This window comes from Spinacia oleracea, chromosome 4, assembly GCF_020520425.1.
Source record: "Spinacia oleracea cultivar Varoflay chromosome 4, BTI_SOV_V1, whole genome shotgun sequence".
NCBI classification, from domain to species: domain Eukaryota; kingdom Viridiplantae; phylum Streptophyta; class Magnoliopsida; order Caryophyllales; family Amaranthaceae; genus Spinacia; species Spinacia oleracea.
In genome coordinates, this window is record NC_079490.1 from 3,251,853 (window position 1) to 3,277,525 (window position 25,673).

Sequence of the window (25,673 nt, forward strand, 5' to 3'; positions counted from 1 at the left end):
GTCCTACACATGACACACGAGTACGAATGACAACGGGTTAGATAGTTTTAGGTTATTGGATACAATGGTTCATAATTTCATATGGGGGTTAGTGCATCCATACCAATTGAATGAGCAAACATTTATTTTTTCAAGTCATTAAGACTTTGTTGGATTGTGGTTGGACAGGGTCAGCTTTTTGACAATTTTAGCCTATACGCGGCACACGAATAGGCTAGGAAAGGCGACGGGTCAGATAGTTTTGGATTTTACAAACTCCTTATCCATCTCACCTCTATTTGGGCTCATGTCTTTTAGAAATGAGATTCATACTCAAATTTATGTATTGAATTTATATGTGAATATTTTACTTCATATCATGTTGAATTGAGTTGGATTCAAAGTATTTTATCTTTTAAGATCGCAAAAATTAAAACTTTAGAAAATATTTAAACTTTATGTTATTTTTAATTGATATTTTTTTTTTAATAACAGAAACATATTTATCATGTTCTTAAATTAAAATATACCTCTAATAGGGTCCAGATTCAGATCGGAACCTTTGTCAGATAAAAGTCGAACTGAATTGTAATTACTAGACCTGATCAACATGTACATGAGCCCGACCATCCGACCCGTCCGCAATTTGGCGAGTTTGGGCAGATGTTTAGGCCCGATTTTCATGACCGGCCAGGCCCAAAATTTTAAAAAAAATTGACAGGTTTTAGGGAAAGTAAAAACTACATTTATATTTATGAATTTGGCTCGACCCGAAAATGACCTGTATAGCTCGATGTTTTAGGCCCGAAATAGCGGGGTTGGCCATGATAAAATCGGCCCGAACTTTAGCCCGATCAGACATACATGCTAACTTTTTAAAGCTCCGGCCCGACCTGCCTTTTGATTAGGTCTAGTAATTACTACACACGAGGGGTAGAACCCACAAACACAAAACAGGACTAACATACAGTATGATAGTGAATTCAGGTTGGATCTTTGTCGCTTATATGATTATCGGATCTATATCACGCAAAAAGCCTGGATCACACAACTTACAACCGAACAAGGGCCGACCCGAGCTTTGGCAAAAAATTTGCTAAAGTTTGTGCCCGAAACCCACCATTTTTTTTACCATTTTCGGTCTAAGCCAAATTTATAACCAAATTTCCAGTTTTGGGCTACCCTATCTCCGTTGAGTTACCATGTCCATTAACCTAGAACACTACTCCGTGATAAATTAAATCTATACCTAATATTTAAAAAACAAAACTATATATGAATAGATGACATATAACCATATATGAATAGATGACATGTATTCATTCTACCTCTTCCATTTTATTTGATCCCCCCTTAACATTCTATATTAATTCATCATTTAATTTAATTTAATTTATATGAAGTATAACCTTCAAATTTTACCTCTATTTAATTAATATATCCCCACTAAAATCACAAACTCCCAAACAATCTATACCTAGTATTTTTTTTATTTATTTAAAAACTCAAGCCATAGTTACATCACTGACATGTGTCACCTTCTCCATTATCTTCCTTTTTTTATTTTTTTATTTTTCCTTTTCTTTTTTGTTTGTCTCATTTTAATGTTAATTCAATACTTCCCAAAACATAAACAACTCAAAAGCACGCATAATAAAAATTTAGGTATAATCACCAATCAATAAACTAAAATGAATTTGTGATTAATCAATTAATGTTTTGTGCCAATAAAAATAATATTTTATATCAGTACTGATACGTTATTACTTAATAGTCTTTTTAAATTTTTAACTTACAAAAATAATAAGAGTACAAGAAAACTAAACATCTTTTCCCAATTAACCATCAACCCCTCCTTCCAAGCCCCTTATAAATAAATTTGACTACCAACCATTATTCGTTATATCATTCACACAACAAACTATATTACCCCGTACCAATTCATTGTACAATTTTCAAAGGTAATATGTTTGTACTTTATGTAAGTTCCTCTTTTCTACGGTATAATCTCAAATATTTTCATTTGTTTTGATTATGTTCATTGCTAAATATTTTTCTTTGCTATTTTAGAGAAATTATATTGTACGTTACATTATCCTTCAAAATTATACCATTGTCGTTGATTGTTTCCGTAAAATTTTGTTTGAAGTAATTTTATAATAATCGTATCTTAATGTAAAGAAAGATTAATAGACATAAAATGGTTCTATTTACGCTAATCAAATATTTGTCGTAGCATAAACAAAAATTAATTTGTGATACCTCATCTAAAGTTTGTATTACGATCTGTTTAAGTTTTTCAAACAATTCATATAATATTCTCGTGCGTTGCACGGGTAAAATTGCTAGTTAAAACTTAAAAAACGGTTAAACAACAACTACTAATTGTCCATTCTTTGAACGAGCTCAAAAAAAAAGGTAAAACCTAAACCGTATAAATCAATTGACTGTCGACCGACGACCCCCTTCCTCCATTCCTCCTAAACCGCAGCCCATTATGGTTCACTGGTCCCCCCCCACCTGGTTTTGTTAAACTCAATTTCGATGGTTCTTCCAAATCTTCAACAGCTGCAGCTGGAATCATCCTTCGAGACTCTAATGGTATCACAATATCGGCTTGCACCTTCCACCTTGGGGACACTCAATCCTTCATAGCTGAAGCCTTGAGCCTTCACAAAGGTTTACAAGAAACTATCAAACTCAACATCCACAACATTCTTATAGAAGGTGATAACCTACTCGTCGTCAACTGCATCAAGAAGATATGGTCACCGCCCTGGAAGCTCTACAATATCATCAACGACATCCGCAATATCCTTACCAGCTTTGCAACATGGGAAATCAAGCACATTTACAGAGAAGCAAACAGAGCTGCAGATTGGATCGCCAATGTAGGACATCTAGTTACTGACTTTATGTACATAGAACCTTGTATTAGCCCAGAATTAACGTATATTCTTCATAGTGATCGATATCTTAGGAGTTCCCCTCGTGCGGAGGGTCTCCTAAAATAATTTTTCTTACCAAAAATAAAATAAAAATAAAATAAAAATTGTCGACCGACGACGGAGGGAACATTGGCGTCCCACATCAGATACGAATATACGATCCATAATTCATACCGAGTAATACGGATTACAGAGCAGTTAAGCAAAGTATGCTTAACTTCTTTTCATCTCAAAGCAAGTTCGTTATTCGTTAATAATGTTTTTATTTTAAAATACTCCCTCCGTCCCAGAATACTTGACCTGTTTTCCTTATCGGGCCGTCCCTTAATACTTGACCTGTTTCTAAAAATGGAAATATTATAACAATATTATATTATTTCTCACTCCATCCCTATTAGCCCACCTACCCCTACTCCATACAAAAAATAATTAAAAATTCAACCCTTACTCTCTCCCGACCCCACCTCTTAACCCACCTCCCACTAACTACATTAAAATAATACCCCACTATCAACTAATACCTATTAAATTAAATAAGTCAATTCAAGTCCCTTAAACTCTGTGCCGGTCAAACCGGGTCGAGTATTCCGGGACGGAGGGAGTAATCATCTTAAGGTATGACGTGGGACCTTATCCCTCTACAAGTCTACGTACAACCAATCGTATAGTCAAACTCACAAAAAGTCAAAAAGTCAAACTCTCCCTGGATTCCCTCTCCATTTCTATAAATATCTTCATCATATACTGGGCTGCTATTAAGCAAACCCAGAATTCCCTCCATAACCAAAAGAAAAGAAAAGCTTCATTCAGATTTTAGAGAGAGAAAAATGGCGTTAGTCGGAGGTATTAAGGAGAAAGAAGGATCAGCTAACAGTTTGGAAATCGAAACTCTTGCTCAATTTGCTATTGATGAACACAACAAAAAGGAGGTTTGCTTTTTTGCATCATAATTTTATTCCGATTTGATGTTTATTTAAAATTTGACGAATTCAATTGCAGATTAGTATGGTCGTGTGGATAATATCTTGCTTGTTTGAATTTTTTATTGTCTCGTGAATTATTTCCAATTTGTGTTCGTTAATTTTGAATTTGAGTAACAATTGATTGGCGAATGAACCCTGATTGTTCCTAATAGTTAATTTCAGTGATTGATGTTTTGTTTATTACAAATTCAATTGCAAATTAGTATGATCGTATGGATAATATCTTGTTTGGTTGTTTGAATTTGTTTTTGTTTCGTGAATTATTTCCAATTTGTGTTCGGTAATTTTGAATTTGAGTAACAATTGATTGCCGAATGGACCCTAATTGTTCTTGATTGTATATTTCAGTGGTTGATGATGAGGTAATATTGATTTTAATGGTGGATTATTGATCAGGGGTAAATCTGTCTTATGTAAACCTTGACTTTTATTGGGGTGTGCAGTTGATCACTGATCACTTCATAATCTGGAGTTAAAGTTGATGATTTTCAACAGAATATACAACTTTTTATTTCCTCAGATGCACATGGATTTGTAGCTATCATCTGATCAAAATTTCCGAATGTTTAGTTGTAAATAAAACAATACTTGTAGATTGGACCTATAATATCAGTAGAATTGATTTTATAGTTAATGATAGTATTGAAAGTTGTGTGGTTTACTGGTTTTCAATGATAATGATGATAATTCTTTGGCGAGCTTCCAACTTTTGCAATTGAGGGAGTAACCTTTGGTTTGGTGTAAAACGTTATCATTCTTTGGAAACTATTTTCATTTTTCACTGAAAATGTTTTATGCCAAACAAACGGAGCCTTAACCGTTGTATAAAACCAAACATCGAGCAAAAGGCTTGCTTGTTGATAATATGGTTCGTAAACGGTAGAATGTAGGGGAATCAATTATTTGGTGTTCTCATGTTTCTTAGAGTGAACCTTAATCAAATGGGAACACACTTATTAATAATTTCGCTTGGATGATTAGGAGGTGGGATCATACAGGATAAATTGACGGAGTGTATTATTTTTTTCGCAGAATGCTTTACTCGAATTTCACAGGGTTGTAAATACTAAGGAACAGGTGGTTGCTGGTACTATCTACTATATTACTCTTGAGGCAACTGACGGTGACAAGAAGAAGATTTATGAAGCAAAAATCTGGGTTAAGCCATGGGCGAACTTCAAGGAAGTGCAGGAATTCAAGTATGTTGGCGATGCTGATGCTCCAGCAGAGGGTTCTAGCAGCTAATTATGTAACTTCCATGTTACATCTGACAATGGTGAGTTACCTCTTGACCTGAATCTTAGTTATGTGGTTAAGAATTCGCTCTGCTGTTTGTCTATTTTTGCATTCCGGAATTTCCAATTTATGCAGAAGTCTAGAAGATAAGATAAAGATGTATAGTTCAGTATGCTACTACATGCCTACATTCATGTTGTAACATGTTACTAAATCTTTAGATTAAGGGTACCTACAGTAGTTTAATTCAAGTGAAACATTCAGAAGCGAACCAAAAAGTAAGAACCAATTTAAGAAGTCATGTTAGATGACGGAAAGAGCAAGTCTTAGATGAGACCATCTTACACTAATATGTTGTGACTCTTGTGAGACATACTTTAATTACCCCCTATGTTTGGTATTAACTTAGGAAAGGAAATGGAAAGGAGATAAATACAAAGTGTTAGAAAATCTTAGTTGTTTGGAGATCAATCTTAGTTGTTTGGTATACCGTATACCTTAGAAAAGGAATCACTTGTAACAAAATGGGGATTGAAGAGAGTAACAATGTTGTTACCATAGGGTTGGGAGAGGTAACAAATGATGGTGTTTGTTACCCTTAAGAAATGGGTTGTATTATCACTCCTCTCATACCAAACATTAGGTAATGAAATAGTTATTTGATTCCATTTCAATCACTTAAAAACTCTAAACTAAACATGCTCTTAAAGTAATTTAGTCGCCTCTAGAATTGTGAGACACGGAAGTGTCTCATTCAAGACTTTGCCAATCATGAAGGATGTCATTTGTCTTGGCATCCGCGACTAGGTTTTATCATCAAAGCACGGGGTTCTCTTATCTCTTGCTTTCTGTATGAATATGGGAGTCAAATGAACGATGGCATGGGCTGCTGATTTGGACATTTGGTTTTTTGAAATGCTAATAATCCTGTTTTTTGGTTGAGAGATTGGCTTTTATTGTATTGTGCTGCAGGCAAAGGTTTACTACTTTACCGTTTTGCTTTTATCTACTTTTCTCCTAGAATAGTTTGTTCATCTTAGAAGAGGTGTGTGATCTTGCAAAAAATAAAATTAGACCTGGTTATTGGGAGGGTTCGGTCGGGTCAAGGTCGGTGCGGGTCAAAAGTGGATCGGGTAATAAAAGGGTCAATTTTAGCGGGTCAATAATGAGCATGTCAAAGCAGGTCGTGGGTCAATAGCGGGCCTATAGTGTGCGGGTCATTAAACGAACAAGGAAAAATGAACAGAAAGAGAGGCGTATGTAATACGAAGCTATCCATTTAATTATTTATATCATACGGAGTAAGTATTTTAGTTTTCAAAATTATTGTGTTATAAGTTCAACCTTATATTGACCCTGTCCAATAAGAGCGCTACCCAATTAAAACCCCATTAACATGACCCAAACTCTAGACCCATTGGGCTAACCTGTCCAATAACCAGGTCTAGTGTATATCTACATCAGAAAGTTATCGCTTTTCGTGTTCTTGGCTTTGACGTAGTTCAATGCATTCCTTTGTCACAGGTGTTTCACATGGTGTTCTTGTGTATCACCAAAACCATTGTTTCTTTGTACACTGAAGTTCTTCTCTTGTAATTTTGCAGGTCTCTGCCTCCGGTGATCATACTCAGTTTATTCCGAGTACATTGCGCTGCTAAGACCTGTTTGGAGTGTCATTTCCTATGTAGATCACTCTTCCTAAACTATCATGTAACCGTTTTATCCTTTAATTCATTGGAGATGCATAAATGGATTATTGTTCTATACTCTGATCCATATGTCAAGTTCTTAATACTTTTATTAATGGAAGCATATAGTTGTTCCTCAGTAACTTTCAAGATCATCACAGCTTGGCCGGTGTATGTTGTTTTGTTGTTTAGGAATCATATTCGAACAGTTTAACATAAAAAACTGCATACAGCGATACATAAAGTTTGATGTGGGTCGGGCTGAGGCATGGCCCAACCCGGTACAAAAAAGCCCTGCATGAGTGCCTGGCACAAGCACGTATCGGCAAGTTGGCCATGCCTAGCCCGCGTTAAAGATGGCATTGGGTCGGCCCGACCCATCTGAACACAAAAAGAGCACGACCCGTCAATGACACGGAAAAAGCACGACCCAACACGAGAACGAAGTTGTGGGCTGTGGCCTGGTCGCATATTTTTTTTAAAAAAGCACGATGAGGCACAATACGACAAAACACACTAAATTGAGTAAAATTAGGTTTAGGCACGATGACTTGACCCGACCCGACAGGAGGGCATGTGGACCTGAGCCATATTTTTGAAATTTTCTGCTTGACCCAACGCGTTACAAGTGGGTTTGACGTGGACTGGGCCCGTTCAACCGGCTTGACCCGGTCCATAACCCCACGGATACTTGTTGGCCGAATTTTAAGAGGGAGGTTGAAGTGTGTTCTAAACCCACTTGCCGTGTTTGCGTGGCTAAGCCAAAATTTACTTATTTTGACATGCTTAATCGTGTCAAGTCGTTCCATGCCTACCCCGCATGGCCGCATGCCTCTAGATTCATGTTGGTCAATTTTTTTAAGAGGGAGGATAAGGTACATACCAAAACCGGCGTGCACATATCGTGCCTGCGGGGCTATCCCAAATTTTACTTATTTTTACATGCTTAATCGTGCCAGGCCGTGCCTTAATGTTCTTGTTAAAAAAGTGTTGCCCGAGTCCGATCCATGACTTAACATGTATAGTAACATGTCGATGTATTGTGCCAAGCCTTGTTGTTCTTGTAAGAAGAATGTGGTCCAAGTCCGACCCATAACCCAACGCGTACAACAATGCGTTGTTACGTGTCGTGCCTATCATATGCCCATGCTGTTTTTTTTTTTGTTGTGTGATGGTTGGCGTTGCAAACTTGCAATGAGCCGGCCCGACCCAGTACCATCTTTAATTGAGTTGATTAATTAAATACTATAGTAACGGTACACGAGGCATAATTCGATTCCAAAGTGGATTATAGTGATTAAACTACTATCAAAGAGTTCTTTGATTCCAAATTGGATTAGTGGCTCACTTAATTCGAACCCAATACGAATCGCATAACCATTGACCAAGCCCCCTATATAAGAAACACCGCACCACCCGAATCTTATTCCATCAAACCTCAACCGCAAATACTCTCTTGTTCTTCTTCTTCTCCGTTCAAAAAACCCCCAAATCCGACAAAATGCAGATCTTCGTCAAAACCCTAACCGGAAAAACCATAACCCTAGAAGTAGAATCCTCCGACACAATCGACAACGTCAAAGCCAAGATCCAAGACAAAGAAGGCATCCCACCGGACCAACAACGCCTCATCTTCGCCGGAAAACAGTTGGAAGATGGAAGAACACTTGCCGACTACAACATCCAGAAGGAATCTACTCTCCACTTGGTGCTTCGTCTTCGTGGTGGGACCATGATCAAGGTCAAAACCCTAACTGGAAAGGAAATCGAAATCGATATTGAGCCGAATGATACGATTGATCGTATTAAGGAGCGTGTGGAGGAGAAAGAGGGGATTCCTCCTGTTCAACAGAGATTGATTTATGCTGGAAAGCAGCTTGCTGATGATAAGACTGCTAAGGATTATAATATTGAGGGGGGTTCTGTTCTTCATCTTGTTCTTGCTCTTAGAGGTGGTGCTTGTTCTGCTTCTGCTTAATTATTTTTAGTTATGGAATTGTGAATTTTCGATTTTTAAGCTTGTTATTGTGGTACTATTGTTGGAAATTCTGGGTATTTGGCCCTGTTACTGCTTAATGAATGAATGAATGGCTTATTTATGGTATTTTGAGACTCTTTATTTTGTTAATTTGTCTGAATTTTGCTTATTTTGCATGTTTGAGCTGGTAATTGAAATTGAATTGGTTTGCATGCATCATGGATTCATGGTGAATGTGTTTGTATTGTAATTGAGACGGTGGGACAGGTGTTGCCAGTTAGGAGAGTGAAGTTTTGTTTCGCAATTTGTGAAATTGAGGGGAAAGAGGGGGTACTTAAGGTTTTCTGAGTTCACCAGATTGACCTTAACAGGCTCCCTTGGGCCTTCTTTACATACCGGGTTCATCATTGCTATGATGGTTGAGGCCATACAGTGAGATGAGATCAAAGGCATATATTGCTCTGAGTCTGGTGGTTTTGCCTACTCCACTGTTAAACATGGAGTAACATAGATATTGTTTCACAGAGTAAAAGCCACAAGTATACAGAGTATGCTTTAGATGGGGGTACAGTAAAGAACAGAAGGTTTAGTAATTGATTACCGCAATTCAATCACTGATCACCGTCTTGTCAAAGTATCTATACTTTTTATTTTTGGTATCATAGCAACTCAAATCTGTCTTTGTTACACTTGATCTCTGTGCTCTGAGGCATTGTTTCGAAATCCGAGGCTGGTATGTTTCTGTGCCTGAAACCATACAAAAACACAACTTTGGTTGTGCTAAACAGGTCATCATTAACTACCAGACTAGTGTTCGTTTAAAAAAGAATGTGGGATCTATGGGTTGGCGGTACAGCCAATCGTAGTTAAACTCACAGAAAGTCCCAGTCTCCACTTCCAGGATTCTGTCTCTATTTTACACAGAGACCAACTCCAAAGAAAATACTGCACTTAGAGAGAGAGAGAACAACAATGGTGATAGTGGGAGGCATTAAGGAGAAAGAAGGATTGGCGAACAATTTGCTGTTCATGACCACAAGAAGTAAGAGGTTTGTATCTTCCTCTCTTTGTCACATCATATTTCGTTTCTACTTTGTTTTTTCTTAATTTGTTGTTATGATGAATTGTGCAATATAATTTACTCTGATTTGATGCTTATTTGTAATTCAATCAATTTTGCAAATTGGTATAGATAATATCTTGCCTTATATGTTTCTTTTATTGAATTGCCTCCACTTCCAGTTCAGGAAAATGTTGATGTATGAGTAACAAACTAACAATTGATTGTGAACTCCCAACTGTTTCTTTGAAGGTTTTGACAATGTGTTAGTGTGTCATTGACTTAATCAGAGAATTCTTGGTTGGAGTCAATATGTGCGGTTGACCAGTTTACAGTCCGGAACAAAATTATAATCAAGGGCCAAAGAGTTTTCATGAGCAATTATGTTGATATTCAAACAATGCAGAAAATATTTTTTTCTTAGAAGCATAAGAATTTGTAACTATCATCATATTTACTTAAATACAATACGTAGTAGCTTATTACAAATAAAGCAACAGATTGGACCTCCAACTATTAGCTTTAAGCATCTGTTATTGTGACTTGAATCCAACGAAGAAGAGGAAAGACTGAAATTGAGGCTAAGTGAAGTGCCCCAGACGGGCACGTAACAAGCCTAGGACACAAAGGTTCAAAGTCTCTGGTCCATTTGACGGCATCTCCCTGGGAGGGCATCATAAGGCACCCTAGGCTGGCTACAGTTCCCTTGGGCAGGTAGATTACCGACTTCAGCAAAGCTTCTCTTTTTATTCCATGATAGCTATAGCTTTGTTTTTGGGCTATTATTGGGGAACAATTTAGGTTTTTTTTGAGGTGATGTTTTGGGTTTATGTCTTATTAATAAACATCATTGGTTATTTGGTTGATAGAATTCTCAAGCAATTAAGAGTTAAGACCTTGTATATATAATATTTTTCTTGTGTTTCTCCGTATAAGTAAAAAAAGCCCCTGCTCTCATCCATAACAGCATCTGATTCTTATTGTCAGTGAAATTAGTTTCCTATTGGTTGATAATAATGAAAGCTCCTCCTCCCCTGATCTCATTCACATCAGCTTCTGATCGACAATAGTGATAATTGTTTAGGGAAGTTGCAACTTCAATCCTTGTATGGAATTGAAACATTGAGCGAAAAGCTCATTATACCCCATATATTGGATGGCCTGGATATGGTAGAAGGAATCAATTATTTGGTGCTCTTGTGTTTCTTAGGCCTGTGAAGTTAAGTTGATTTTCTTAGAAAAATTCATTTTGTTAATTTCGTATTAATAAATTAGAGGTGTTTGAGGCCATACAGTGAGATCAGAGGCATATTTGCTCCCAGTCTGTTGGTTTTGCCTACTCCACGTTAAACATGGAGTAACATAGATATTGTTCCGCAGAGTAAAAGCCATAAATTTACAGCTTATGGTTTAGATTAAAGAAGTACAGTAAAGAACAGAATGTTCAATAATTGATTACCCCAATCACGGATCACCCTTTTTGTCAAAGTATCTATATTTTTGTTTGATATTTCTCATAGCAATTCAAATCTGTCTTATTACATTTGATCGTTGTGCTCAGATGCATTGTTTCTAAATCCGAGGTCGGTATATTTCTGTGCCTGTAAGGCTGAAACCATACAATAACACAAAACTTTTGTGTTAAATTGGTGTTTATTAACTATCATAAAAAACTATGTCGCTAAAAAAGAATGTGGGATTTTATTTGTTGACGGTACAGCCAGTTGTGTATACGGGGTAGGTTAAATTCACCGAAAATTCCAGTCTCCAGGATACTCTCTCTATTTTATACAGAGCCCAACTCTGAAGAAGATACTGCACTTGGACAGAGAGAACAACAATGGTGACAGTGGGAAGCATTAAGGAGAAAGAAGGATTGACAAACAGTTTGCTGTTCATGACCCAAGAAGTAAGAGGTTTGTATTATCCTCTCTTTATCATGTAATATTTTGTTTCTACTTCATTTTTTTCTTAACTTGTTATGATGAATTTTGCATAGTGGTACTCTGATTTGATGCTTATTTGAAATTCATTTAATTTAATTGCAAATTAGTATAGAATTGCCTCTACATCCAATTCAGGAAGATGTTGATATATGAGTAACTCCTAATTGTTTCTTCAGAGGTTTTGATAACGTTTTAGTATCTCATTGATTTAATTGGAGAATTCTTGGTTGGATTATATATGCTGTATGAACTTTAACTTTAGGTTGTGCTGTTGATCAGTTTACAGTCTGGAACAAAATTACATTAAGGGCCAAATTTTTTTGATGAGCAATTATGTTGATATTCAAACAGTTCAGAACATAACTTTTTTTTCTTAGAAGCATATGGATTTGTAGTATCATCAGATTTACTTAAGTTGAGTATGCATAGCTTATAGATTGGACCTTTTCAACTTTAAGAAGAGATTGGACCTTATCAGCTTTAAGAATCTGTTATTGTGACTTGAATCTAGCGAAGAAGAGGAAAGACTGAAATTCAAGCTAAGTGAAGTGCCCCAGAAGGACACGTAATAAGATCCTAGGTGGGATGACAAAGGTGCAAAGTCCCTCGTCTATCATAAGGCACCCTGGGCTGGCTATAATGCCCTTGGGCAGGGAGATTACCGACTTCTGCAAAATTTCCCTTTTTATTCAATGACAGCTATAGCTTTGTGTTTGAGCTATTATTGGGGAACAATTTAGGGTTTGCTGAGGTGAAGTTTTGGGTTTATGTCTTATTAAGGTGATAGAATTCTCAATCCATTAAGAGTTAAGACCTTGTATCTTCCTGTGTATCTCCATAGAAGTTAAAAACAAAAGCTCTCCATCTCATTCATAACAGCATCTGATTCTTATAGTCAGTAAAATTAGTTTCCTATTAGTTGATAATAAGAAAGCTCCTCTCCTGATCTCATTCGTATCAGCATCTGATTGGTAATGGTGATAATTGTTTAGGGAAGTTGCAACTTCAATCCTTGTATAAAGTTGTAACATCGAGCGAAAAGTTAATTATACTGGATGGCCTGGATATGGTAGAATGGATCAATTATTTGGTTCTCTTGTGTTTCTTAGACCTGTCAAGTGGAGTTGATGTTCATTGAAATATTGCATTTTGTTAATCTCGTATGAATAACTTATAGGTGGTATGGTGTTATGGATGGATTGTTCCATATCACATCTTTAAGTGATGGAGTGCATTATTTTCGCAGAACACTGTTCGAATTTCAAACTGTTGTAAATAGTTACTGATACAATATACTATATTTACTCTTGAGGTAACTGATGCTGACAAGTCTGACAACTGAGACGGAGAAGGTTCATGAAGCGAAAGTGTGGCTGATGATCTCCACGGAAGTGCTAGGAATTCGAGCGGTGGCGCTGATGCCATGGCAGAGCCGCAGAGGGTTTTATCAGCTAGGAATGTGCTTCCATGACCCATCCGACAATGGTGAGTGTCCCTTGACTTGAATCTTAGTCTGTGGATTGGAAATTGATTTGATCTTTGTATAAGGAAGATGAAGGTGATATAGTTCCTTATGCTATCTGAAGGGAAACATCCAAAAACAATGCCTGCTAAAAAACACCTAAAATACAACCATGGAACTCATTTAAGAATTAATGTTAAATTTTGGTCAAAAGGATGATTTTAACCATGTATATCCCCCTAGACCCTTTCTAGCTATTGGAAGAATAACATAACAAGAAAAATAAAGGCCTTGACGTTTGACATGACCAAGATAAAAAATGAATATGTGCTTCTTATCTTTTTAATTACTAAGTATATTTTCCTGTTGGATCAATTAGAATGAGAATTACTCGTAAAGCATCCATTATTATGACCCAAGTTTTATCTGTAACCCAAAAAAGCTAATCTATGATCCCAAAGTGGATTGATTTAAACAGGCACTTTTACAGCTCTTAACATCTGTTTTTAATTAGTGTAGGAATAGAGTTCAAGTAGGTGACATTATGGAGTTTGTGAGTGTCAAGACAAGATAGAGGTAAGGGTGTGCAAAAAACCCAAATTCTGAAACCGAACCAGAAACCTAAAAACCAAACCGAAAAATAGGTAACCGAACTCAAAATATCGGGTTAGGGTCACCTTTGAACCTTTTCCCGGGTTACCGGTTTGGATACGGGTATCTGTTGTGTGAGAATTCGTCTTTGAACCTGTTTCCACAGTTGATTATCTATATTTAATTTGCAAGTCTTAATATCACGGATTTGGATTGCCTACTTGTTTTACTCCTTGTTAAGGTAGTGTTCGAGTTCGTTTTACTCATCACACGGAGCATATATTTGAAGTTATTAGCTTTGAAATTATTTGAAAGTTGGGTATGAACTTATCATATTTTACTTATTAACTTTATACTTAGCAACTTATAACTAATACCTTGTTTTGTTTGCCTTGTTTTTCACTTGTTACCTTTATACTTTAGGAAAAATAAGTTCAGATAAGTTAAGATAACTTTTAAAAAAGTAAGATTGGATAAGATCGGAAAAGTTTAAATAAGATGCATAGTAACTGAGTAAGTAATAAAGATTACTCAAATTACAATTTACAGTTAAAAATAAATTTAGATAATTAAAAATTCAATTGAGTAGAAAGCAGCATTATTGTCCTTAACTAGTTTAAAAATTTCCGTTACTCGTAACCAATAAAATAACACGGAAAAAGATATCGGATTGTGTTAAGTGGGAACAGTGACCCATATATTTGAATCTGGCTTGTTCACATATGCCGTTGCAATTAAAAATTACTCTTACTTCGTATGGCGTAATATTTGGTCGGCTACTTGACTTGTATGGGACATACAGTTTAGTGAATACTCCTAATTGTTTATTAACCACTATGTAATATGAATATAAAATAGTAACTGTATTAATAATGCTAGTATAAATATTTAGGGGGCATTTGATTTGGAGAGTGGTATTTAAAAATGATATCATAAATATTAAATTGGCAAAAAAAACATTAAATTAGACGTATTTATTCTCTTTTGTGATTATTTTGTAGTGTGGATGGTGGGGCAAGGATGGGGATGAAAATGTAAGGTGGAGATGGAAGAACCTACATACGCATCCGTCCCACCCGCCTGCCCCATTAACATCCCCATACCTTATACGTCTAAGGGACTAGCTAGTGGTATATTTTTCCAATATAATATAGTCACGCGCAACGATTCCAAAATAAAGTACCTCGTACTACTAATTTGGGTACAGAAAGAGACAGAGAATATAGTAATAAAATAAGAGTGACCCAAAATTTGAAACTTAGACGTTATAAGTTTATAACTAATGGTCATTATTAATGGGGAAACTTTAAAAACTCTGGATTACCCCAATTCAATAATCATGGCATCTCTAGATATCCAAGAGTTGAGGGAAGCAGCAGTGTTTGGAGATGTAGAGTTCCTTAAAAAATGTGTTGAATCCAACAAACCCATCCAATACTACACCACCTTCTTCTCTTGGGACGACGATCATCATCATCACGGCAATATCTTCCACATGGCAGCTAGGGAAAACAGAGAAGAGTTCATTCGAGAAGTCATTGGAATCTTACCTGTTGAAGACACTCAAAAACTCATCCTCCAACCCTGTGACAATATAGACGACATACAACGTGCCACGTGTAACCCTCTTCATGAAGCAGCCAGGGTCGGCAATGTTGAGATAGTAAAGATGTTCCTAAATGTTTACAAATCATCTTCTTTGCCATCTGATCATTCAAAAAGACCATGGTTGCAGAGGAATGACAGAGGACATATTCCTTGTCACCTGGTTTTTTTTGGTGCTAATGAGGAATGTGCGTTGGAAATATTTAAAATGGATATGGAGTTGCATTGCAATATGCCTACTCGTCGTGGCACTTCCTTACTTTACGAAGCTATAATTAAAAGGTTTTTGAATTTGGCTTTACAGATAGTCAGGTCCCCCCACTCTATTTGTTGCACTGGGATAGAAGGCGCCACCCCGTTGCACTTCCTACATTTTCTAAATTGCCCAGGTAACTACTCCCATTCTTTATTCTGGGTTTGTAGATTTCAAATTTACAATTTTATTTACTTCGTATGTACATGTCAAGGTGACGGATATTACTTTAGTACTCCCTCAGTTCCTAAGTATTCCTCCTAATCGGGCATTCCTAAATAAGTGTCCCTGCAGATGGAAATGCACAAGTTTGTGAGGTATACTGCAGTACTTTAGTTTGTTAATGCTGGTACATCAATCATATCCCATTACAGTATTTTTTTTTGATTACAGAAGAAGAGGAAATTTGTCGAGGGTTGCTCCAAAGAGCGCCGGAGCAAATAAAACAAAAAACTGATTCTGGAAATTCAATATTCCATAGATGGGCAAAAGGTGGCAAACTTTGGCCATTTAAATGTTTTGTAGAGAGCTGTGATATTATCCCTGATGTTAGGAGGGTATTCGTAGACATGGTCGCTCAAACGAACCACGATGGTGACAACCCTCTACATAGTCTGCTAGCTGGGCTTACCGCCAGTGAAGAATTCACTACTGAAATAGCAAAGTTTCTCATAGATGTATACAAACGGGAAACATCAGGACATGAATCGAGTATCTCACCAGAAGATCAACTTCCGTGGTTAATGGAGAATAATAAAGGAGATACACCTTTGTCCTTGGGCATAGCCCGTCAGTATGAAAACTTTGCAATGTATATCTTGTCATTGGATGAAAATTCACTTCTTAAATGCCAGAATAATGTTCTGTTTTTGGCTATCGAGAAGGGATGCCATGGTGTTGCAGAAAAGATTTTGGAGATAGTGAATAACCGAGGATGGACTCAGATTCTTTTTAATGATCACCAGAATGTCTTGCATCTTGCACCATTATGCACAAGTCAGCTTCTCTTTTAGAGTGCGTTATGTTATTCACCTGATTTTTACTTACTCCCTCCGTTCTTGAATGTTAGTCCTCTTTTCGTATTGGATTGTTTTTTTATTAGTTCCTGTTGAAATATTTCCTTATTTGTCCAACATTTATTCTCATTATACCCTCATAAATATCTAGATAGCCCATTTGTTTACTTTCAAGTAAACCTTTATCCCCATTAAGCCCCATAATTGTTTCTCTCTCCTACCCACATGGGTTAGATTCATGTGACAAGTGTACTTATATTGGATTGTATTCGAAAAGGGACTAACATTCAGAAATGGAGGGAGTATGTTTTATGAACTTATCTGAATTTATTTGAACTTATCCGAACGTCATTTTTCTTAAAAGCAGGAGATTTTTGTAAACAGCTAATGGAAGGCCACCCGGAGTTGCTCAACAGAGTTGACAGAGGCGGTATTACAATTATACATAGCTGGATAAGAAACAGTGAAGTATGGCCGTTTGAATATCTTCTCACGAGTAAATGGAGAAGTTCTTTCAGCAAACTTATTGGTGCTACAGATTACAAAGATCGAGACAACCCTTTTCATGTTGCTGCCACTGCCCTCCATGAAACAACGGACCAACTTGTAGAGCTCCTGGTAGAAGCTTTCAAAGAAGAAATGCCTAATTGGAATGTGAGTGACGTTAGTTTAATGCCATGGTTTCAAAAGAATAAAAAAAATCAAGGACCTCTACACTTGGCTATAAGCAACCAGCGTGAAAAACTGGCATTATACATATTGTCATTACTTAAGGCCGATCGTATTAATACACTACTAGATTATTATGAGCCGGAGCACTCTACTCTGTTTCTTGCTATACAAAATAATTGCTCTCAGGTATCCAAAGCGATATTGGCGAGGCTGGATAAGGAAAGCTGGAGCAAATATGTCAAAGATTCCTCTAGTGGCCGGAATATATTGCATCTAGCTCCAAGTTTGACAGGTATTATAAGATTTGATCTACTTCATTATGCACTAATTATCTATATTTACCCTTTTACTAATTAACCAGTTAGCAGCTGTGCATGGTTTCTTTAAATTTTTTTGAACAATTAGTTTATTCAAATGCTGCATTAATATGGGTGGAAAACTGGAAAAAGGGTACTTTCAAAGTGCGCATTAGTTAATACTTTTGATTTTCAGTATCAACAACTATATAAATAAGTTGAATTTAGATGCAATAAATAAAAGGGGATCATTTCATAATTTACTCCACATTGGATATTTAAAAGTCATCATTGTTTCCAAGAAGAATAAATTAGTGGTAGTACACTAGTACTTAATTTCTAAAAAATTTAAAAAAAATAATAAATGAGAGATTTTGGATTGAAAAAGAAAACTGTGCTTTAGTATAATACTAGATTGGTCCTATACATGCACGGATATTCTAAAGTTATTTGACCAATTTTTCATAATACGTAATTCAACTGAAATATTCGTCTCCCTAAAGTTGTTGCATAATTAATAAATCTTGAACATAATTTATTTAATCATCTAATACGAAGTATTCAATTTCTGTCCTAATACATTTTAGTGTTTTATATGTTTGATACGCTGATTTGACCAAAATATTCGATATTTTAATATGTTGATTTGACCAAAATATTCGATATATTAATATGCTGATTTGACCAAAATATTCGATATATTAATATGCTTATTTGACCAAAAATATTGAGTAAATTTATTTTCCATTGTTACTATTGTATAACGATTTGACGAAAATATTACCAAAATCATTTTTAGCAAATTATTATTATGTGGCATACATCATTTCCACAATCTATAAATAAATATTTTTCCCATACATAAACAGTAAATAAAAAAGGATAGAAAATATAAAAAAAATATAAAAAAAGATTTTTTAGGAAAAAAGTTTTGGCTAGAAAATTTTACATCAGGAAGTGACACGTGTCATTCCTGGTGTCTGTTTTAGTACAATGTAATAGATATAGATTTTAATTTGGTGAAACATGAAAGCAGATATAGAGTTAGGAACTTGGCTGGTTAATGTACTACCGGAGTATATAACTGAAAAAGACAACAACGGACAATCAGCTTGGGATAAAGCGTATGAAGTTGGTCCTACATGGTTTATAAAAGAAGTTCTCAAAAAAGATCCAACTGTGTTCAGTAGAGCACCCTTGGCTTGGATAAAAGCTTGTGAGAATGGTCATGTCTCGGCTCTTCGTGCCTTCATCGACCATAATCCGGGAGCGTTCAGAGATATTTGTATTGTGCATAAGAAATCTCCCTTGCATCACATACGTCTCCAAAATGTTACCGAGTATGAAGAGTTTCTTAAGATTCCGTGCATGAAGGATCTACTCAATGTTCAAGATTCACAAGAAGAAACACCTTTGCACAAAGCTATACGAAACGAAGACATATACTTGACTGAAATGTTGCTCAACATGGATAAGATTATATACGACATCAACGACAACCAAAATATAACTGCAATGGATCTGCTGGCGCATGTATGCAAGAAGCAGGAAGCATGGGTATGATTTCTTTCCTTGGCTTGTGATTTTGACTTCTACTTGGCTTCTGTTGGATTGCACCGGTAAGCTTAAGAAATTATATACTTCCTCCGTTCCTTAAATATTGTACCATGTTGACTTTTACGTTTCCTAACACATGACTTCGATGCGTAATATTAAGCATATGTAAAAGTTATAAAAAAAATAGGTGTTTAGAAAGTATATAACAATACCAATCTAATAATTAGATCCTATATGATTACATTTTTACATATAAATTACAAAAGAGGGTCAAATGCATAGTGTGAATAGTGTAAAAGTCAAAATAGTGCGGTATTTGGGGAACAGAGGAAGTAATTGGATCTTGGAATTAAATACTTTGTGGTAATTGAATTGAAATTTTATGATTTATGATCTTCATTTGCAAATCATTACAGCGCCAGATGTGCAAAAGAAATGGACTTGATCCAAAGATAAAAACGGCATACTTCCAACATAAGACGAATTTATTAGACGTGCGAACTTCACTATTTGTGGTAGCGGCTCTACTAGCCACCATTACATTTACTGCTGGATTCACTCTCCCCGGTGGATTTACTCAAGACACTGGAGAAGCACTTTTGGCCAAAAGGGCATGTTTTCAAGTGTTTATGGTATCAGATACATTGGCCTTATTTTTTTCAATGTTGGTGCTGATTTGTCTCACATGGTCCATGGTCTTCAGTCCTAGTAAGTCACTAATATTGATTGATCGAAGCATGGTGTTACTCAGGGTGGCACTCAACTGCACCTTAGTGGCTTTTATGACCGGTGTTTACACTGTTATCGCCCCAAAGTCATTGTGGGTAGCCATCCTTATTATTGTGATCATAAGTTCTCTCATAGTAATTTCAGTCAATAAGAACTTCTTGTATGAAGTCATGGACAAGTTGTTCCCCGCTGCAAATAAAGAGTGCAGAGACCCAATGCGTCTACTTGAACTGGTAAGTTATGATATTCGCATCATAAGCTACAACTTTATGTACCTTATGCGACAGAACTCTGTTAAATTTTTATTTAATGCTTCGACTCTTCGAGGCATAATGACCATTACTGATGTACTCAAATCTATGTTTTAATATCAGGGGTACAACTCTAGAGAAGAACAGGATGCCTTGCTCAGTCATAATGGGCAGGGTTCGGACCAAAGTACCTGATCAATCTTCTAGCCAGTCAAAGCTAACACGGGCTGGGTTCTGACAGAAATTCTGGCAAGGTAGGATCCTTCATCTTACCTACTTAAAAAAAATATTTATATATATTAATAGGGACATATGCAAATATTCTCCTAGGATATATTCATGCATGTTGTCATAAACTTGAAAGACATTGAATTGATAAAATTGAAAGACATTGAATTGAGCTTTTGAATTCGTTCCCATTTGGCAGAATACGGTAGTGTTGATTGGTGAACTTTTAATTCTCAGGTGATTATGATGAGAATGAGGCAATTTGGCATGAACATGGCGTATGGACCGTGCATTAGTTGTAAATTATGATTAAATCCTCCTAAGGAGGTTGAAAGCATTTTAACTTCAGACAAGGTTCACTGTGAGTCTTTGTAGGATGGCCGTTTTTATAGTTGTGAGGCTGCTGTAATTGTTGATGTCATCTGTATCCACATTTTCGACAGATAAGTTTTAGAGGTAGATGTTGATCTTGCTCTTAAAAATAGTCCAGTTCTCAGTGATATTAAGCACTGGTTTTAAGCTTGAATGCTGTAATATTTGCTGGTTATGCTGTTGCTGTTGGTATTCTTTGGGCTTCTGTAAATCACTGATGTTGTTTACTTTTTACAAATTTAGCTAAACTACCATAAAGGTCCATAACTATCATTCATTATCTAGTGTGTGTGTGCACATGCGTCTAAAATCTCCATCCGGTCACCATTTGATCAATTGAGAACGAAAGACGAAGTGTTGAGGCAATACATGACATATGAACGGTGCATTGGTATGATTGGGTTGATCTTTTGAAGCGTGCCTGTAAATAGGGGTTGAAAACTTTTACCTTCTGACAAGGTTCGCTCTGAATCGCTGTGGGATGGCCGTGTTCAAAATTGTGAGACTGCTGTAGCGGTTGATGTCATCTGAATCCAGATCTTCAGACAGATAAGTTTTAGAGGTAGATGTTCTTGCTCTTAAATTGTGCAGTTCTCAGTGATATTTAGTGTCTGATTGTATGCTTTGTTCTACTTGAATTCTGCAATCTTTGGTGGTTATGCTGTTGGGTATCTCTGGGCTTCTATAAATCACTGATGTTTGTGTAATTTTATATTTTCTCAGTATTTCTTTTACTTGCACCATTTTCCTTTTTTGGAAGTTGCATATTCATTTCCTTTTATGGTATGCATTCACGTGCTTTTTGGTCTGTTCACACACCAAATACCCATTTCGCCCATATACATATTTTATATTTACCATTAATACCCAACATTTTTCTACCTAGTTTGTTTGTTATCACATGGACATTCTTGATATCTTCATTTCTTAATGTTTGTGCCCAACCCAAATTGTGCAAGTAAAAAAAGAAACAGTGGATAACTTTTTTGGCTCGTATGTTCTTCTACTTCCACGAGTTCTCTTTATTGGAGTGTAAATCTTGCACAAATGCCGCAATCCCAAGTTTCATTTCCTATTATGGATAAGCAGGGTGTAGATCACTCATTTGCCTTTTTCAACTAAAGCTTTGATGTTGGAGATGCTGTGATTTACTTTGAATCATGGGATTTAAAGAATTGTTTGTTTTAATGTCGTAATATATTAATGGAATTGAACCACATTTTTATTTGGGGAAGAAAAAACAGGATTTACATTTTACAGAAATATACAGCTTTTGATCATTGGTTCTGTATTCCTGAATGCCTGAAGACTGTCAAAACAACCATAGCCTGTAATTTGATGAAAATTTGATTATATTTTTCTTGTTATTGCGACTTGCTAATAAGCATCTGATACCTTGATTGAAAGATTCATTTCTGAAATGTTTTAGTGACAGGAGTGGAGTAAAGAATACTCCAAATTTAACAAATGCTAGTTTTTCATTCCTTTTATGCAGAATATAGAAACTTGAAGATGAACTAGTTCCATACTTCCATATCACATTCTTTTATGTTTTGGAAACTATTTATGAATACAAGTGATGGACTGATGGAGTGTTTTATTTTCGCAGAATGCTTTGTTCGAATTTCACACTGTTGAAAATAGTTACTGATACGAAATATCGAGTACTATGTTACTCTTGAGGTAACTGATGGTGACAAATCTGACAACTGAGACGGAGAAGGTGTATGAAGCGAAAGTGTGGCTGATGAACTCCACGGAAGTGCAGGATTTCAAGTACGTAGGTGGTGCTGATGCCATGGCAGAGCCACATCGGGTTTTATCCGACAATGGTGAGTGTCCCTTGACTTGAATCTTAGTCTGTGGTAAAGTAATTAACTTGTTTTGTGGTAAAATTCAAATTTCAAGTTTTCATTGCTGGATGTTTGTTGCTTTAAATAGGAATTTATAATCATGAAAACCATTTTCGAAGTGTCATTGGTAGGGGTGTTCATCGGTCCAAACCCGGACTGGATCGGACCGGACCCGGACCAGACCGATCCAGACCGGACCGAGGCCGAAATTTTGACAATTCAAGACCCGAAGACCGGACCCGAACCGGACCGGAAAAATCGGTCCAAAACCCGGACCGGACCGGTTTGGTCTAGTTGTAGACCTATTTCTATATATTTTTTAATTTTTCTAAAAGATATAGTAAAAAATGAAAAAAATATATATAAAAAACCAATTGTTTAAGGCCTTTTTTGGAAGCTAAAATAAAATATATTGAAGTAGGGAATTAAAATTTTAAATAGTTAATATAATATTTTATTAAGGAAAAATCGTTCCAGTCCAAAATCGGGATTTAGACCGGACCGGACCGAAAACCGGAAATTGATATTTCTCGACCCGGGGACCGGAACGATTGCCTTCGGTCCGGTCCGGCCCATTTCTTTTTTGGTCCAGACCAATATTTGCACACCCCTAGTCATTGGCATCATTAATTCTAGCTCAATTTTGTTTTGCTTTCCATAATAGGTGATGTGAGGAAATAAAAAGTAGAAAGAAAGGATTAAACTCAAATCCGGCTGCTACAATAAAGAAGATTGCTGGATTGGTAACAACTCCTTAACAAAAAGCAACAAAAAAAAACAAGAAGATCATTATTTATGTTCAATTGAAAAAATTGAACCACTTGTACCACAAAGCAACTCACACACAAACAAAAAGCCACAAAAAAAAAAAAAAACAAGATTATTATTTATGTTCAAATAATAAACAAGATTATTATTTATGTTCAATTGAAAAAATTGAACCACTTACCACAAAGCAACTCACACACAAACAAAAAGCAACACAAAAAAAAAAAAGCAACAAAGAAAAAACATAAAGCAAAAGCTTACTTCTTAAGTATTCCACTTGAAACAACCAAAATGGACCCCACTATCCCCCTTAATCCCCCACTAACATTATGGCCTTAATAATAATGACAATTGCTTAAATTTTGGTTTAATCTCAACCCTCCATTTCAAATCCTAAACTCCAAAACCAATACATCTTTTGCCACTACATTTTTCACCATATTATATCCCATTTGCTTAACCCTAAATCTTTCCCATTATCTAGTCAAGTCAAGCTTCTAGTTGAAGCTCATATATTTCTACCTTTTTTACGTACCACAATTCCACAAACTTGTGTATTTATATTAACACTTTGGTCACACATTTCAACTACATTATTGCATTTCATTTCAATATAGTGTGCTCTTTTCTTCTTATTTTTACATCTTTTCATTCAAGAAAAAGGCAATCCTCTCTTCTTTTTTAGTTATATTATGTGATATTGTAAAGAAGAAGAAGAAGAAGAATGAAGGTGAAAACGCCGAGTTTGTTGAAGAAGATAATAGCCGCATTTTCAAACAAAACAAATGATCTAAGAATACGGCTCATGATATTCTTTCTCCTACATAAAGACTTAGATAAGACCTCACTAACCAATTCCCTTCAAGCCTTAGTTTCTCACCAAAAGAAGAAAAACGACGACGCCATTATCGACGAAAAAGAAGAAAAAGAAGAAGAAGAAGAAAACGAAGAAGAAGAAAGTAAGAAGAGTGGTTTGTTAATGAGCTACAACAAAGCTACATGCATGATGGCACGTGACACCCACGACATGAAGTTTATGCCGTTGAAACGTAAAGCAAACTACGAGCATGACCTAAAACGTGCCGTTGATTTGACACACGCGCTTTTTAAGGAGTCAGAAGCGGAGATGGAGAAGGAGGGTGAGACGGAAGAGATGGCGGTCGAGGGCGGAGGCGAAGGCGGTGGCGGTGGCGGTGGCGGAGGCGGAAGTGTTGTTGTGGAGGAGGAGATGGGGGAAGAGGATATTGATCAAGCAGCTGATATGTTCATACAAAGGTTTAAGAAACAAATGCTACTACAAAAACAACGTTCTATAGAGAGACAACAATGGTTGTTGTTGTCTAATTCTTGACAATTATTTACTCCTATTAGTAATTAATTATTACTTTTTAGGACAATCCAATCCAATTAAGATAAAGCCTTTTATTATGTGTCGTTTTTATGCCTTTTTAAATTCACTAATGGCACACTACCTAGCTATAGTACGTACCACTCCATTATGTGTAATAATTTTGTTTTGGGTTGTTCTACCATAAATTCTTTCCTTTTTTTTTTATTTATTTTGTGTTTGTTGTTGCAAATTTTGGTATGACACCGACAGTCTCATGGAATGAGATGGGTTAAAAATATACTTCCTCTATTCTGTTTTACATGACACAATTATTTAGGCATATTTGTCAATGCACGATTTCAAACACTAATATCATTCATTGTAGATAAGAAAAAAATTATAAAAAATTAATATTTAAATAATATTTATCGAGAAGAATTTAATAAGACTCCACATGACTATGTTTTTTGCTATATATAAATCACAAAAGCAAGTCAAATGAGCTTGTGTGAATAGGGTCAAAAACTCAATTGTCATGTAAATAAGAACGGAGGAAGTATAAGTCATCATTTTTCTTAAAAAATTCGTCCCGTAATTAATTGTTGAGTTGATTAATATATACTCCCTCCACATTGAAATAATAGAGACACTTTGAGTTTTGACACTATTCGCAAATTACAATTTGACTATCATTTGTGATTTATGGGTAGAGAAAAACATAGTCGTGTGGGTCTTGTTTGATTCGTCTCGATATGTACTTTCGGAATATCAACTTGTTATAATTTTTACGAATACAAAATTAGAGATATTGATATCCAAACATTTACATTGACAAACATAAAAGGGTAAATTACCCCCATTATTTTGAAACA

The 25,673-nt window shown here is 35.9% G+C and overlaps 4 protein-coding genes across 6 annotated transcripts; all 4 read left to right on the top strand.

Moving 5' to 3' along the window:
- The first annotated feature begins 3,670 nt into the window (after window positions 1-3,670).
- LOC110783356 (cysteine proteinase inhibitor A) lies at window positions 3,671-6,977 on the top strand. The gene is made up of 3 exons (XM_021987687.2): window positions 3,671-3,856; window positions 4,943-5,186; window positions 6,751-6,977. The coding sequence occupies exons 1-2, from the start codon at window positions 3,755-3,757 to the stop codon at window positions 5,153-5,155; spliced, it is 315 nt and encodes a 104-aa protein (XP_021843379.1). The 5' UTR covers window positions 3,671-3,754; the 3' UTR covers window positions 5,156-5,186; window positions 6,751-6,977.
- A 1,272-nt stretch (window positions 6,978-8,249) lies between these two features.
- On the top strand, window positions 8,250-8,938 carry LOC110783244 (ubiquitin-NEDD8-like protein RUB2). Its single transcript, XM_021987553.2, has one exon. The coding sequence runs from the start codon at window positions 8,336-8,338 to the stop codon at window positions 8,810-8,812; it is 477 nt and encodes a 158-aa protein (XP_021843245.1). The 5' UTR covers window positions 8,250-8,335; the 3' UTR covers window positions 8,813-8,938.
- A 2,885-nt stretch (window positions 8,939-11,823) lies between these two features.
- LOC110783358 (protein ACCELERATED CELL DEATH 6) lies at window positions 11,824-23,581 on the top strand. Of its 3 annotated transcripts, none has more exons than XM_021987690.2 (9): window positions 11,824-13,303; window positions 15,781-15,865; window positions 16,123-16,725; window positions 17,113-17,709; window positions 18,750-19,270; window positions 19,687-20,232; window positions 20,374-20,504; window positions 20,716-21,412; window positions 22,460-23,581. In XM_021987690.2, the coding sequence occupies exons 1-7, from the start codon at window positions 13,286-13,288 to the stop codon at window positions 20,443-20,445; spliced, it is 2,442 nt and encodes an 813-aa protein (XP_021843382.1). In that variant the 5' UTR covers window positions 11,824-13,285; the 3' UTR covers window positions 20,446-20,504; window positions 20,716-21,412; window positions 22,460-23,581. The 3 variants fall into 3 exon arrangements, with proteins under 3 accessions (XP_021843382.1, XP_021843381.2, XP_021843380.2); XM_021987689.2 differs by lacking the exon at window positions 11,824-13,303 and having other exon boundaries at window positions 13,365-15,865; window positions 17,113-17,399; window positions 17,604-17,709; XM_021987688.2 differs by lacking the exon at window positions 11,824-13,303 and having other exon boundaries at window positions 13,365-15,865.
- Window positions 23,582-23,719: 138 nt separating this feature from the next.
- On the top strand, window positions 23,720-25,101 carry LOC110783245 (uncharacterized). Its single transcript, XM_021987555.2, has one exon. The coding sequence runs from the start codon at window positions 24,196-24,198 to the stop codon at window positions 24,820-24,822; it is 627 nt and encodes a 208-aa protein (XP_021843247.1). The 5' UTR covers window positions 23,720-24,195; the 3' UTR covers window positions 24,823-25,101.
- Window positions 25,102-25,673: the final 572 nt, after the last annotated feature.

Excerpts from the sequence above, each read along its gene's own strand:
- LOC110783358 (XM_021987688.2), top strand. The coding sequence starts at position 15,154 with ATGGTCATTATTAATGGGGAAACTTTAAAAACTCTGGATTACCCCAAT. Across the intron at positions 19,271-19,686 it reads GCAAGAAGCAGGAAGCATGG|CGCCAGATGTGCAAAAGAAA; the intron begins GTATGATTTCTT and ends AAATCATTACAG. Across the intron at positions 20,233-20,373 it reads CAATGCGTCTACTTGAACTG|GGGTACAACTCTAGAGAAGA; the intron begins GTAAGTTATGAT and ends TTTTAATATCAG.
- LOC110783244 (XM_021987553.2), top strand. The coding sequence starts at position 8,336 with ATGCAGATCTTCGTCAAAACCCTAACCGGAAAAACCATAACCCTAGAA.
- LOC110783356 (XM_021987687.2), top strand. The coding sequence starts at position 3,755 with ATGGCGTTAGTCGGAGGTATTAAGGAGAAAGAAGGATCAGCTAACAGT. Across the intron at positions 3,857-4,942 it reads ATGAACACAACAAAAAGGAG|AATGCTTTACTCGAATTTCA; the intron begins GTTTGCTTTTTT and ends TTTTTTTCGCAG.
- LOC110783245 (XM_021987555.2), top strand. The coding sequence starts at position 24,196 with ATGAAGGTGAAAACGCCGAGTTTGTTGAAGAAGATAATAGCCGCATTT.